Here is a 15,888-nt window from a genome sequence, read left to right as displayed (position 1 = left end):
CCTCCTCGATCAGTTTTTTGCCAGCAAAGACCAAAAATTTTATGAGCGTGGAATTATGCTACTACCAGAAAGATGGCAAAAGGTGTTGGACCAGAACGGTCAATATATAATTTAATAAAGTATTTGTTTATTATAGGAAAACTGTCTTCTATTCCACAAAAATAAACGAAATGACTTTCCGAACAACCCTATAAAAACTAATTTGTGAGAAAATAGTATCTACCAATAGTGTTCGATGTACAGAATTGCTAAATAATTATTTGTAAGGTTTATGTTATTTTGAATTCGACAGACCGTCGAATCAAATAAAGAGGTTTCTGTTCTGACCGCACGTTGAAGTCTCCCACGAATATTGTTCGTTTTATTGCGCTTTGCTGTCGTAAATTTGTACGTATTTGTTTAGCAATGGCTTATTCGTTAGACGCAAGGTATTTTATCAGTTTGATACAAGGAAAAAGTCGAGTGTGATGCCGAAGAATGTGTTTGAACTGTTGACATTTTAAACATAGCGCCGTTGTTGACATTTGAGTCAACGGCATTATGATGAAAATGTCGTCAGTTTTAACAAATGCTCAACTGTTGAGAGATGCTCGTTTCTTCCATCCTTCGTCCTCTCTTCGACTACATGAGAAGAAATTGTAGATAAGTACGTAACTTTATTCGGGAGATATAGAGAGCGCGTCTTGGAGAGATTGAGAGAGATAGATAGAAAAAAAAACAAAGGTAAATCAAAATATCGGAAACATGTTACATAAATGTGTTTTCAGTCACGTCATTTGTCTGAATGGGGCTGTAATATATTTGAGCTGTCCACAGTGAGTCGATATGCTGTTAGAAAAGGGTTGATCGAGATTTCCGCTTGACAAGAACATTAGTTTTAGTTACATGATGATTTATAGGATTGTGTTTTGTTCCTACTACGATGTAATTACTACTTTTTTGTCTGGAATTTCATCGGAAGATTCCTCACGTCCGATCTTTACCCGATAACGTTGCAGATTATGAGTGACGTTGATAGAATAGATAACTTGCTTACTTAACGGGATGACGTTTTCTGCTTTTTCTATTGTTCCTTCTTTGATATTCAACCAAGCATATAAATATAGCCATTGACACAGCGACATCTATATAGAATAAACCTACATATATGTATATTCTGTAATTTTAAAAACTTCAAAAATTACACAAAAAGATATTGGCAAATTTTATTAAATTTATTGAAATACTTATAAAACTGATCCAGCAAAATTGTCGACTTCGGAACTACGAAAAAGAATGTTTGCTTCTACTCTAGATTTTGCCGAAAATATAGTTCAAATATTTTAATAAATCAGAATTTATAAACATAAAAAAATGATCTTAATAATAAAACAACTCAAATATACGGAATCAAATAATTTTTTTATTGCAGTAGAAAGTATTAAAGATATTTAAGGACAATGGTCAAAAATGGGTTAGTCCCATTTTCCTCTCCAAACTTCTTGCTATCTTAACTCACTTTTCGCATTCATCGAAAATAGACCTCACATATCTAATTTTATTTGTAAACATTATTATTTTAATTTAGGTCAACCTGCCCATTTTAAGTTCGTTTCTGCTTCCGATATGTCTCTAACTAGTCCTACATGTCTGAGAAGGTATCCTATAAACCTATTTCGTCTGTTTCTTATTGACATCCCTAGCGCTCTCTGTTTTTCTACTTATACTACGTCTAATACCTCCTCTATCCATCGTATTTTTAGTATCCACCTATAACACCACTCCGAAACGCTTATAGATTAAGTTGATATATCTCCTCCTGAATCCGTCACCGAAAATATTCAGTGGAGGCTTGCGAAGTGATTCGTCTTTTATGACTAATGCCAACAATATTACTGTTATCGTATTTAAATTATATTAGGAATGCTATTTGTTCATTCATTTGATATCGTTCTGCCTATTATGCACTTAAAATTCTAGCAGTTCCTTGTCATCTGCTAGCAATTGGTTATTTTAAAGAAACAGTTCGTTATAGAACTAATTTTGAATGTTACACTTAGTACTAAATTCTATGTACATTTTCTTTTCGCAAAATTTCTCCAAGAAAACGACCTTGCTTGTAAGTCATTTGTTAATAATTTTTAAAATGGCATATTGTTGTGACTTCTACATACACAAATAGTAAATTGAATTGATTTTGATTACGATCCATTACCAGACCGTCGCTTTTACATTTTTTCTTTATTTCATCAATTTGACAAAAGGACGATTTCGATTTATCTTGCAGGAAAGCTTTCAATATACCTTAGCATATGATGCAATTAATTATGTCAGATAAACTAATGGTTCATTGATTTTTAATTTAATAAGCTTCATCTCGCAGTGTTTAGTTTACGTTGTTTGCATTGAGAACTACAAATGCAGAGATTTCTTAGAATGGTGACAGTGTTTGTGCTTCCAGCAAAGAAAATATCACGTCCCGTCCTTGTTTAAAAGTCGTCCTTTTGCTGTTAATATGTCTTCGCTCGTGCGAAGAAAACAACGTTAAACACTGAATTTCAATTACTAACGTACTTATATACTCAGAAGTGGAAACAGACTAAGTTAGTGTAATGAACATAAGAGCGAGGGCAGCGTGAGAACGTCCGATCATCTGTTTTCTTCTTCTTTCTCTTATCTGCACTCTTTGTCTGAGCCATACGTTAACCCCTTATCTTGTGAATTCCACCGCCAAAGGTATGTCACCAGACTCGACAAAAAAACACGGTACTACTGTGGACTAATATAAATACGAACGCTCGCAGTCAGCTAAAATGTTCACATGTGTTGATCTATATATCTTTCTTACGGGGGCAACCATTCTGAGCGTAAAAGAGAGATAAACATCGAATGGCATTTTTTAGCAGGAATAATAACGTAATAAAGTCGTATCCTTCTTATTACCCGTTTTTAATGCCCCTTTCCCCGTTCCCTCTTATTTTAAATAACAAAATTCAATTCTGTTTATGTCGAATAACTGAATAGGTCATATAGAGCATGCTTCTAATGCCTGTTACGACACATATACCTATAAGTATTGCAGTTCTAGTGTATGGAAATTTGTATGTTTAGACAGAACAATCGAAAATTTCACTTTCCGGCAATAAATTGTAGAAGGAGGGTAAATTATTCGTAAAATCCGACTTTATTGAGCTGTTTAAAAGACATTTGCGAATTAACACGTCAACACAAACCGTTTTTGCCTTACAGTTACAATTTGTAGATACAAGAAACAATTAAGAAAAACTGGACGGGTCTAAACGTCTACATTTAGGCGTATAATTGGTTGCATACGTTCTAACGACATGTGATAACTTTTAAACTTTTTTATTTAATAAATTCTTCTTTTTCCGACGTGTCCTCGCTTACTTAATTTTAATTTTTCTTTAATAAACATATTGTACAACATTGTAAAGATATTATCTCTGACTAGAAACGTTAGTTTTGAGAAATTCTAAAAAGAAAAAAATTTTCAACTAAAACGTCTGGGTATCTTTGTTTTGATTGAAGGAAATAGACCACGCACATAATTGACGCAAGTATACCTTTAAGTATCTTTAGGATATTACGGTGATCAGGTCCAATTTTGATTACTTTCAGACAATAAAACAGTAAATCTAATACATAGAGGTCTAGCTGATGTCAGTTCCTAATATTCAAGTTATTTCTGATGATATTTTATTTATTTAAATGGTGCACAAACTTCTAGGAAAATTATTGCGAATCAGCATTAATTAATGTATTGAGACACACTCGGTGGTACTGTAATTTTCTTTGTTTCTAAAATTCGCACAGTTGCAAAAAGAAACGAACAAAATTGTTAATGTTAAACGCAGAATGAAGCAATTAATTTGACGATCTCGTACATACGAGGGTGGATTGATAAGTTTCCGGCCTGACCAAGAAAAACAAGGTTTTTAAAAATTTTTTTTTTTTATTTCTCAACATAATCTCCTCCAAGGCTGATACATTTCTCATAGCGGTGTTCCAGTCTATTAATGCCATCTCTATAGACTGATTCGTCAAGCTCCTCAAAATAACCATTTACAGCTTCGATTACTTCTTCATTGTCCGCAAATCTCTTACCGCCAAGCCATTTTTTGAGATTAGGGAACAGAAAATAGTCACTCGGGGCTAGGTCTGGAGAGTAAGGAGGGTGCGGCATCAATTCAAACTTTAGATCGTTGATTTTAGCCGTCGCAACGATTGACGTGTGCGCTGGTGCGTTATCGTGATGAAACAAGATTTTTTTCTTCGCCAGATGAGGTCGTTTAATTTTCACCTCGTGGCTCAAACGTTGCAATAAGTCTGCGTAGTATTGACCAGTGATAGTATTACCCTTTGCAAGGTAATCAATGTATATAATACCTCTTGCATCCCAAAAAACAGTAGCCATAACCTTGTTCGCCGAAAAAATTGTTTTTGCCTTCTTTGGAGTTGGTTCCCCTGGTCCAATCCACTGTTTAGACTGTTCTTTGGTTTCAGGAGTGTAGTGGTGGACCCACGTTTCGTCAACGGTTACGAATCGACGCAAAAATTCGCTTGGATTACGCTTATACAATGACAAATTTGCGGTAGAAATGTTTTTTCGAATCAATTTTTGGTCGACTGTTAGCAAACGCGGCACCCATCTTGCACAGAGCTTTTCCATATGCAAATGTTGGTGCAAAATATGTTGCACACGTTCATATGACATCTTACAGGTCTCAGCTATCTCACGCACTTTCAATCTGCGGTCTCCCAGCACTATTTGATGAATTTTTTCGATCATATCTGGAGTTGTGACCTCAACGGGGCGTCCTGAGCGAGGCCCATCAGAGGTGCTCACACGACCCTTTTTAAACTCGGAAACCCACTGCTTAACGGTTGAATATGACGGGGAGGATGTCCCCAGTGTTGAGTCCATCTCTTTTTTAATTTCCTTCGGCGTTAACCCCTTCAAATAAAAGTATTTGATGACAGCACGATTTTCCTGCTTTTCCATTTTTACGAAAACCACAGAGGCGTCTTGTTCAGCGTGCTGTCAAACCTACACTAGCAAGGAGATCGGGCTGAAACTATAGCTACAAGCTATCCAAGGATGGTACTATAGAATGTCACCTCAAGGTAGGCCTAGTGGCGTCATCTCTTGGTTAGGCCGGAAACTTATCAATCCACCCTCGTAATTATAGGTAACAAGAATAAAGCAATTTTATACTTTAAACCTTAATTAACTTTAATGTTGCCGTAAATTACTACTGCGGTTGTATCACTATGGACATAAAACGTGTTCATTGTTGAATATTCCAAAAGGTAATTATTTTCAACGACAGGAATTTATTTTTGCGGCGAACACTCCTACAACATACCTACCTAGCACCCTAAATTGCAAGTTTTTTTTTTGATGGTGTTATTAAGTACGAATGTAAACTTTAGATAATATACTACAAAAAATAAACAAAATAGTAATTTTTTAAGTTACTACATATGTATTATGTATTAATAAGGTAAAATATAGGAGAGTAATTCCTTAAAAAATTCATTTCTATCAGAAATAATATAAAAAATGTCAAAATAATTTTTTTTAAACACTTCTTCGTCTCCTAATCGTATTATTTTTGACTTCCTGTAGTTTCTAATTTGTTTATATCCTTTATATTTTCCTTTGATTGAAAGGTCCACCGATTTGCCCGACGTAATACATGATGCAATTGTCACATTTTAATAGACACAGATCGCCGATTTCGACTATTAATCAGTTTTGCTTTGGTTTATTTTTATTAGTTTTAAATCAAAAAGCAATATTAATGGTTTTTCGAACTTCTTATATTATTTTTTGTTTTCTATTTGTAATAACGACCGATATGGTTGCACAGAAGAAATTAATATGCTATTGGACAAAGTTATAATCTTGATGCCTCGCTTGTTGAAGTAATTCCCACATAAATGAAATACCTACCGTTAAACCATGGAGAATTTTTACATTATTTCAGTAACGAGATGAGGGTATTTTAGAAACATTTTATCAGGTAATACCTGATAACAAACAATTAATCAGTAAACCGCAAAATATTATTGATGCGGTTGAGAATAAGTGTATATACGCGAGCCTGGATTAAAAGCAATTTATCGCTTTGTTAAAGTTAGAAGACCTGTATGATGGTACTTAAAAATTAACGAAGTTATTAAAGAGGATATGAAATCAGTACAAGATAATAGTCAGCGCACGGAATGCAAATGAAAAGTTTATTGATTCGTTTTACTACTCTGGGTACTAATAAATTTCAATTTATTGTAAGCATTTTGATTGGAAAGTACACTTGTTATTATTACAGATCACCGGCGCTATCCGCAACGTTCGTTTAATTTTATGGTTCTTCCTACTGATACACAAAAGGACCAAATAAATATTATAAAAGTTGAAACTATCGGAGTATACCTTTTATAACTACAGCCTATCGTATGCTTTTGAAATGTTATGACTGATTAGTAAAGCAATACTTCTATTCTTGGTCTCGGACTTGATCTTGACGATATAGTCCCTGTCTTGGTCTTCGTTTTGGTTATGGTCTTGTGTATTAAGTCTTAACCTAAGAATTTAAATATACCGAAATTTCCTTTCATATATGCGAACTTGTCATGATTAAAAAAAAAACAGAATAGTGTCGATAGTTGTTATGGAAACAAGAGAACTTACCCTTCCTACAATGCGTAACTTGACCCCCCCCCCATCAAAGCATAAATTGACCTTTTCGCGAACGAAATAGTACCTATATGGTACTCGAAAGAAGTAAAAATATCGAAGAAAAATCAGTTTGTCTCTATATGTGTTATCCAGATATAGGAACAAAAAACACTTACTGCGAGGAAATTCGTGTAGATTCCTTTTCAGTGGTAAAGTTTCTTTGTTTTAAATTTGGTCTTGCTTATTCGGAGTTGGTTTTAGTCTTGGTCTTATTCGTTTGGTTTTGGTTTTAGTCTTGGTCTTGTTCATTCGGTCTTGGTTTTGTTCGTTCAATCTTGATTTTAGTCTTGGTATTGTTTGTTCGGTCTTAGTTTTAGTCATGGGTTTGATATTGGACTTGCATTTTGCCAAGACTACAATACCAAGACCAATTTTTCTCATTACTATTTTGGAAAAAGAAAAATTGTCATAATTTACTTAATATTTAGTAGTAAAACATAAGTACGCATAGTTGTTACAGATCGGCCTTTTAATAAGGTTAGTTATGCAACTGTTTAATATTCATAGTCTAGAATTAATTGGAAGAAAATTTGCGAATACAATAAAAGCTCGTTTATAAGAAAGTCATCATTGTTTTCTAATAAAATATGTATTCTTTTAAGAAATTTGAAAATGCCAAAAGTAAATAATTTAATAAAATATTTGCTCTGTTGAAAGGTAGTAGTATTTAATAATATGAAAGTCTGCAGAGTTCCGAAGGGTAGACACATTGAAAATTCTTAACTATGCATTGGTCAGGTCTATCCTTACTTATGCTAGCCCGATATAGAATCCGTCCAATCTTATTAGTCACACCTTCTTGAAAAACTACAGCATAATTTCTTCAGATTAATGTCATTTCGACTAGGTAAGCCTACAATAAAATCCGATCATAAGTATACATCAATAGCCTCTGAATTAATTGTTTATTCGCTTAAATCAATTAGGGACATTGATGATGTATATTTTTTACAAAGAATTCTAGCTAACACTCTGTCATCAAACAATGTGCGCAGTTTAGACTAGAAATCTCCGCGACAGACATTTAACATTTGTAATTAAACTGACTTAAATTGTAAATCTTTAATAGATTGTGCGTGTTCATTTGTTTACTGATCTTAATTTACTTGATATTCCATCCTCCTCTACCAAGCTAATATTACGAAGTAGATTAGGAACTTTCGAATCAAATTTTTGCAGTATGACTAGGAAATACTTAAATCAAATATGCGAGTTTCTTATTACATTCAGTTTTTCTTAATAGAAAATCATTTCGCGTATACTTTATAAAATAAAATAAAATAAATAAATGAGAAGATCGCTGTTAGCGTAGTATGGAGCTAGAAGCCAGTAATATTTTTTGAAGCGCAATGTTTAGTTTACTCGATTCAATTACCATCAACACATAAGTAGCATATTCATTTAAAAAAATGACTGCATGTTGACATATGCAATTAAATATTTGTTTGATCGTCTTCATTTGCTCGTTTATTGACTTAACTTATTCAAGTCTATAATTGGCAGTTAATGTAACGAGCTCTGCAAATAAACGACTATAAGGAAGTACCTACACACGGTGGACATGTTTATAATTTCAATCAGTTCGTAAGCATCTACTTAAAAAAGAAAACTAGATGAGTTATTAATTAATGCACGCATCTTAATTATATTTATATAGCTTGTGAAGAAATAATAATCAGAAACGTCAGTCCTATTAAAAGAATTAGTGATTGTTTCAATTCTTTTATGGGTTTCTGCGTATCGTCCATTGTAATACAATTAATCAAATAATTTGGGTATTAGTTTATATAGGTACTAATCAGAGACAGTATAAATAAACTGTCCAAAAATCATGACTAATTTTATGTGTTATAAAGTCAGAAGATGTAATTAATTCAAAACTTTCATAAAAGATTCTAACTTCTTTACAATTTTTTTCCCTTATTAGGACATCTTTAAAATAATTCATTCGTTCATTCATTCTTCTGAACATGTGATTGTATGCTGAAATTATTGTAAGGAAATTAATAAATATTATTGGAATCTATAATGCAATTGTATAGCTCAAAAGGTAAATATAATTCATCATTATAAGATCGTCAGTCCTAAGACTGGTTGGACATGCGCCTCCACCCTTTCCTATCCTTAGCTAATCTTCGCATTTCCCTAAAACTAGAACAACCCACCTCCTTAATTAATTGCGAACAGTAATCTAATCTAGGTCTACCTCTACTCCTCTTAACTCATGTTTCTTCCTCTAATATGTCTCTGACTAGACCTTCATGCCTGAGAAGGTGTCCTACCAACCTATCTCGCTTATTTATTATTGATTTCCATAGAGTCCTCTGTTCTCCTATTCTTTCTAATACCTCCTTGCTAGATGCTAATACTGCTATATCATCATCAAATCTAAGCATACTAATCTTTTGCCCATGTATATGTATTCCTACAGTTGTACAGTTTTTAATGATGTTGTTTGCGTCTTCGATATATAGATTAAAAAGTAGCAGTGACAGTGTGCATCCCTGTCTAACTCCCTTCCTAATATTTTCGTTCTATTCTCTACGTTGCAACCCCAGCTCTTGTTGCTCTTTATACCAACTAAGTATCATTCTTCTATCTCTGTAATTCATCCCTATATTTTTAAGTATGTTTAACACCTTGTTCCATTTAATATTTCCAAATGCTTTTTCTAAATCTACGAATTCTATGTGAATCTAAAAAGTAGGCTATTTAAAGTATTAAAGTTTTAATTAAAATCAGAAGAAAGTTTCATAACTTCTAATGAAAATTTCTATTAAAGGGGCATAGCGATGGCAGGAGAACCCAACAACATTTCGCCTTTGAAGCCCGGATTGTCTTACATGGATCCCTCTGTTCACGGAACGCTAAGGAAGAAACAGAGGCGGCTTGCCAGGGAAAACCCTGGCGTTTTGGATGCGATAGCCAAGGGGGCAAATATGGCCATTCACGAATGCCAGTATCAGTTCAGAAACAGGCGGTGGAATTGTTCCACCAAAAATTTTTTAAGGGGAAAGAATTTATTCGGAAAAATTGTCGACAGAGGTGAGTATACAACGTTTATAGTACCTAATATTTATATAGTAGTAAGATTTTACAAATCAAATTGTAAATATAAAAATTTCCTCTTGTTTTATGAATGAAAGTCAATATGGGATGAAGATGTTGGTTTCTTAAGAATAAAAAACTTCATCTCGTATTCCATATTTTTAAAACTGACTTGAATATCCTTATGGCAAAGTGATTGGTATTCAAAAAACATCAAACAAATAATTGTGTTAAATCGAAGGTAGCCTTGAAGAGGTCAGACTTAAGATAAGAGTCAAATTACCGTTCAATTGGGGCTAATAGGGCGCGTTTATTGATGTGTTATCTGTTAAAATAACAAATAGCGACTGAACGCATGAGGTGGAGAGATGCTGAGATATCAACTACCCGAAATACCACTTTAAGTTTCTCAGTTCTCTTCCTTTGCGTTGCTCTCTTCATTTGTTTTTTTTGTATTCCTACCTGCTCCTTCTCTTCTTGTATGTATCTAAATCCTTCACTTTTAACTGTCCTCACCGAATTATTTTAATTAAATGGTTGACTAATTGATATTGTTAGTCTAACCTCGTTTCGTTATTAATAGACCATTATGCAAATTGGAATAGCATGTTTTCCTTTCGACGGAATTCCGATGCGAATTCGCACGGGAAATTAAGGAGTTCATCCCAAAAAAACAACAAATTGTGAAATCGTTAATTTAACCTAAGTCGTTCGATACTCACTCCGTTTCTTGTAGTTTTCTTTTTATTCGTCGGATGTGATCTACGGTGTTTTTAATTCGTTAAACAGCCAAAGAGAAAGACAAATTAATGAGAAACTTAATTGTTTTAATATTATGTTAATTATGTTTCTTTTTTCAACGTTTCGTATTCTACCTGATAATTGAGGACCTATTCAACTAATAATCAATTAAAATGAAATATATCCAATTCTTCTTAGTTTATACACTTCTCCCCTACCTCCTTTACAATCCTGTATAAATAGTAATCGCATCAGTTGAAACGATATTTTGTGAAACATCCTTGTGTTTCCTGGTTTTCATTGAATTAGTTCAATAATTAATAATTTTTCCAGCTTTTCCCAGATTGAGCGAGGTTTTTTTTATTAACTGTTCCTTTTTAATAACTCTTCGAATGGTTCTCTTTTTTTACTTCTTTACAATAATATAATCCTAGAAAATGTAGGTACATACCACTAAGTCCTCCTTTAATAAAAACATTCAATTTAATTGAAATTTTCCATGAAAAACTGAAAGCAACAAGGTGGATACCTCCTATACGTTTAGGAAGTAATTGTTAGTTTTTTATTGCATAACTTTGTAAATAAACGTTAATTATTTACATAAGGGACGAAATTGTCCTCCACACGGCTTGAATCGTAACTTTTTGTAGAACAGTTCCGGAAGGGTTAAAACTTGGACCCCTTTTTAGACACGTGAAATCATTCTGGTATTAGAATCCCAATTAAAAAGATTAATTGTCAGAAATCATGGTTGCAAAGAACATCTTTAAACATTGATTTGTGGTTCAGCATGTTTAATTTTTTATTAACGAATGTGGTACTTATCTTTATATTATACATTGCATCATTATTATATTAATTTCTTATTCCGATATAAGTTACCGTTTTTACTACTAGATAGTAAGGTCTATCAATGAATTGAAGTACAATATTGCTCGGTTATTATTAGTAGTTGAAAAACAAGTTTAATACAAACCAAACCTTCCTTTTATAGTGTAATATTCTGAATATTGTTTCGCTTTTGGACTGATTTTTTTATTAGCTACTCATTTTATATAACGTTGTTAGGGTTCATGGCGAATCTTTTAAGGCTTACGGGGGTTCATTTGACACCCTGGATCTTTTTGAGCACTTCAGTTATGATAATTTTAGTACGAAAATACCCTGTACGTGTACTCTAAATGTATATTAGCAATTAAATAAAGAAAACTCTGAACTTTTACCGGTAAATATTCTTGGATTTTTATTTATTTAAGGATTTAATTCTGGGCGATTATGTAGGTATAATATAAATAAGCAATGTCTGCTTTTTGCAAACCTTGGGAATCGTTTTTCATCCAGACTCTTCTGCTAAATAACTGAATGTTTAATTCATTGAAATAATAACTTTCTAATTTTGTATAACTAAATAAATCTATATAATGTTTCACTCAAATTTTTTAATGGATACTTATTATATCACCAACGTCAACAATTCAGTTACAGAGAGTAAAAATAAAGGGTACTATACGGGTAGTGAAAATTTAACCCATTTTACGGAACACCTTGACGACTTCTGTCATAAATACCTAAAGCTTCGGCTACTGTTCTCGTGTCTAAAATGACAACCGTTTTATGGTGTAAAATGGTTTTAGTGTCCCGGTGGCCACCATTCACTATTCGGACTGTGTAACGAACACCTGCATTAAAATGTACCTACCGGAAAAAAAAAACGGGAAATGATTTCAGCGAAAACCATATAAAATCATCACCGTAGCGGATCGCTGTCACTTGAACTGAACCAACCCAGAGAATAAACTCCTTGTTCGGCTACTGTCCAAGAATATTGCCATAAATCTGCAATGATAGATGGACTCGAACTTGAATGTACCTGTATATGTCTTCTTAGTCGATGCCAATAAAGCTATCATGTGCCTATTTAAGCATAACGCAATTTTGTTCCTTTTTAGTTTTGATTCATTGTGAAACACGAGAGGCCAGGTAAAAGTAACAATGAAACCTCGGAAGGTGGCATGGAGCACCTCGTTATTATTATTGCCAACGGAATAAGTAGAGAATAAAGAAAGATATAATGGAAAGCAACTACTACAAATACTTTATTTAAAACCATCGCATAACAGAAGCAGATTAAGCATTTATTTGGTAAAACAAATACATAAAATATACGGTTTAGGGAAGGAGTAGTAGGGATATAAAGCAAAGGATAGCGCAGGGTCGAGTCGCCTTCAATAAAAAGAAGTCACTACTATGCTNATTCGTCGGATGTGATCTACGGTGTTTTTAATTCGTTAAACAGCCAAAGAGAAAGACAAATTAATGAGAAACTTAATTGTTTTAATATTATGTTAATTATGTTTCTTTTTTCAACGTTTCGTATTCTACCTGATAATTGAGGACCTATTCAACTAATAATCAATTAAAATGAAATATATCCAATTCTTCTTAGTTTATACACTTCTCCCCTACCTCCTTTACAATCCTGTATAAATAGTAATCGCATCAGTTGAAACGATATTTTGTGAAACATCCTTGTGTTTCCTGGTTTTCATTGAATTAGTTCAATAATTAATAATTTTTCCAGCTTTTCCCAGATTGAGCGAGGTTTTTTTTATTAACTGTTCCTTTTTAATAACTCTTCGAATGGTTCTCTTTTTTTACTTCTTTACAATAATATAATCCTAGAAAATGTAGGTACATACCACTAAGTCCTCCTTTAATAAAAACATTCAATTTAATTGAAATTTTCCATGAAAAACTGAAAGCAACAAGGTGGATACCTCCTATACGTTTAGGAAGTAATTGTTAGTTTTTTATTGCATAACTTTGTAAATAAACGTTAATTATTTACATAAGGGACGAAATTGTCCTCCACACGGCTTGAATCGTAACTTTTTGTAGAACAGTTCCGGAAGGGTTAAAACTTGGACCCCTTTTTAGACACGTGAAATCATTCTGGTATTAGAATCCCAATTAAAAAGATTAATTGTCAGAAATCATGGTTGCAAAGAACATCTTTAAACATTGATTTGTGGTTCAGCATGTTTAATTTTTTATTAACGAATGTGGTACTTATCTTTATATTATACATTGCATCATTATTATATTAATTTCTTATTCCGATATAAGTTACCGTTTTTACTACTAGATAGTAAGGTCTATCAATGAATTGAAGTACAATATTGCTCGGTTATTATTAGTAGTTGAAAAACAAGTTTAATACAAACCAAACCTTCCTTTTATAGTGTAATATTCTGAATATTGTTTCGCTTTTGGACTGATTTTTTTATTAGCTACTCATTTTATATAACGTTGTTAGGGTTCATGGTGAATCTTTTAAGGCTTACGGGGGTTCATTTGACACCCTGGATCTTTTTGAGCACTTCAGTTATGATAATTTTAGTACGAAAATACCCTGTACGTGTACTCTAAATGTATATTAGCAATTAAATAAAGAAAACTCTGAACTTTTACCGGTAAATATTCTTGGATTTTTATTTATTTAAGGATTTAATTCTGGGCGATTATGTAGGTATAATATAAATAATCAATGTCTGCTTTTTGCAAACCTTGGGAATCGTTTTTCATCCAGACTCTTCTGCTAAATAACTGAATGTTTAATTCATTGAAATAATAACTTTCTAATTTTGTATAACTAAATAAATCTATATAATGTTTCACTCAAATTTTTTAATGGATACTTATTATATCACCAACGTCAACAATTCAGTTACAGAGAGTAAAAATAAAGGGTACTATACGGGTAGTGAAAATTTAACCCATTTTACGGAACACCTTGACGACTTCTGTCATAAATACCTAAAGCTTCGGCTACTGTTCTCGTGTCTAAAATGACAACCGTTTTATGGTGTAAAATGGTTTTAGTGTCCCGGTGGCCACCATTCACTATTCGGACTGTGTAACGAACACCTGCATTAAAATGTACCTACCGGAAAAAAAAAACGGGAAATGATTTCAGCGAAAACCATATAAAATCATCACCGTAGCGGATCGCTGTCACTTGAACTGAACCAACCCAGAGAATAAACTCCTTGTTCGGCTACTGTCCAAGAATATTGCCATAAATCTGCAATGATAGATGGACTCGAACTTGAATGTACCTGTATATGTCTTCTTAGTCGATGCCAATAAAGCTATCATGTGCCTATTTAAGCATAACGCAATTTTGTTCCTTTTTAGTTTTGATTCATTGTGAAACACGAGAGGCCAGGTAAAAGTAACAATGAAACCTCGGAAGGTGGCATGGAGCACCTCGTTATTATTATTGCCAACGGAATAAGTAGAGAATAAAGAAAGATATAATGGAAAGCAACTACTACAAATACTTTATTTAAAACCATCGTATAACAGAAGCAGATTAAGCATTTATTTGGTAAAACAAATACATAAAATATACGGTTTAGGGAAGGAGTAGTAGGGATATAAAGCAAAGGATAGCGCAGGGTCGAGTCGCTTTCAATAAAAAGAAGACATTTCTATGCCCGCGAACGGTTAATTTAGAAATTCGAAAAGGCTTGTTAAAAGTGTATGTTTGGAGTGTTGCGCTGTACGGGTGCAAAACATGGACGGTGGGCGCGGCGGAAAAGAAAAGGTTAGAAGCGTTCGAAATGTGGTGTTCCAGGCGAATGATGAAGATACCGTGGATAGAGAAGGGTAGAAATGAAAAGGTATTAGAAAGAATAGGAGAACAGAGGACTCCATGGAAGTCAATAAGAAATAGGCGAGATGGATTGGTAGAACACCTTCTCAGGCATGAAGAGGCAGAAACAGAAGTTAAGAGTAGTAGAGGTAGAGCTAGATTAGATAACTGTTCGCAAATAGTTAAGGATGTGGGATGTTTTAGTTTATAGAACTAGAATTTGTAACTGCTTATTGAAGTTTAATTTTGAATGAAAACAAAAAATAGCCAGTTGTAGGCATTCACCTTAGACAAAAATTATCAGTCTCTCTCAGAGTCTTTCAGCGTCTCTGAGAGCGTCTCTCACAGTCTTTCACAGCCTCTCAGTTATTGCCAAGCTGTTTTTATGGATCTCTCACAGTCTCTGTATGAGAGACTCGAACGATAAAATTGTTATTTCAGAGATTCGAGTTTCTCTCAGAGAAACTGAATGAGTAAAACTGAAAAATTGAGAGACTCGAGTCTGACTGGGATCTCTGAAATATGTTGAACTTAGAAAATTTTAACCATGTCTATCGAGACACCACTTATTGAGAGATTCGAGTCTCTCGTTCAGAGACTGGATACGAAATGAGGATCTCTCTATGAGCGACTCGAGTCTCTCGTTCAGAGATTCGAGTCTCTCGTTCAGAGACTGGATACGAAATGAGGATCTCTCTAT

General features: G+C 33.5%; 1 protein-coding gene across 3 annotated transcripts in view; it reads left to right on the top strand.

Annotated features, from left to right (window-relative positions):
* LOC108739209 (protein Wnt-1) overlaps positions 1-15,888 on the top strand; it is a 59,356-nt gene that overhangs the window by 7,631 nt on the left and 35,837 nt on the right. For all 3 annotated transcript variants that reach the window (XR_003231258.1, XM_025975261.1, XM_025975262.1), the window contains exon 2: positions 9,525-9,787. Coding sequence is in view for 2 of the 3 variants with exons in the window: in XM_025975261.1 (XP_025831046.1) it covers positions 9,525-9,787 (263 nt within the window). In the remaining variant the exon portion in view is untranslated. The remainder of the gene's footprint in view (positions 1-9,524; positions 9,788-15,888) is intronic.

Source organism: Agrilus planipennis, unplaced genomic scaffold, assembly GCF_000699045.2.
Source record: "Agrilus planipennis isolate EAB-ADULT unplaced genomic scaffold, Apla_2.0 scaffold174, whole genome shotgun sequence".
In the NCBI taxonomy this organism is placed as follows: Eukaryota; Metazoa; Arthropoda; class Insecta; order Coleoptera; family Buprestidae; genus Agrilus; species Agrilus planipennis.
Note: the sequence above shows the minus strand (reverse complement) of the source record. Positions and strands in the feature narration are given on the sequence as shown.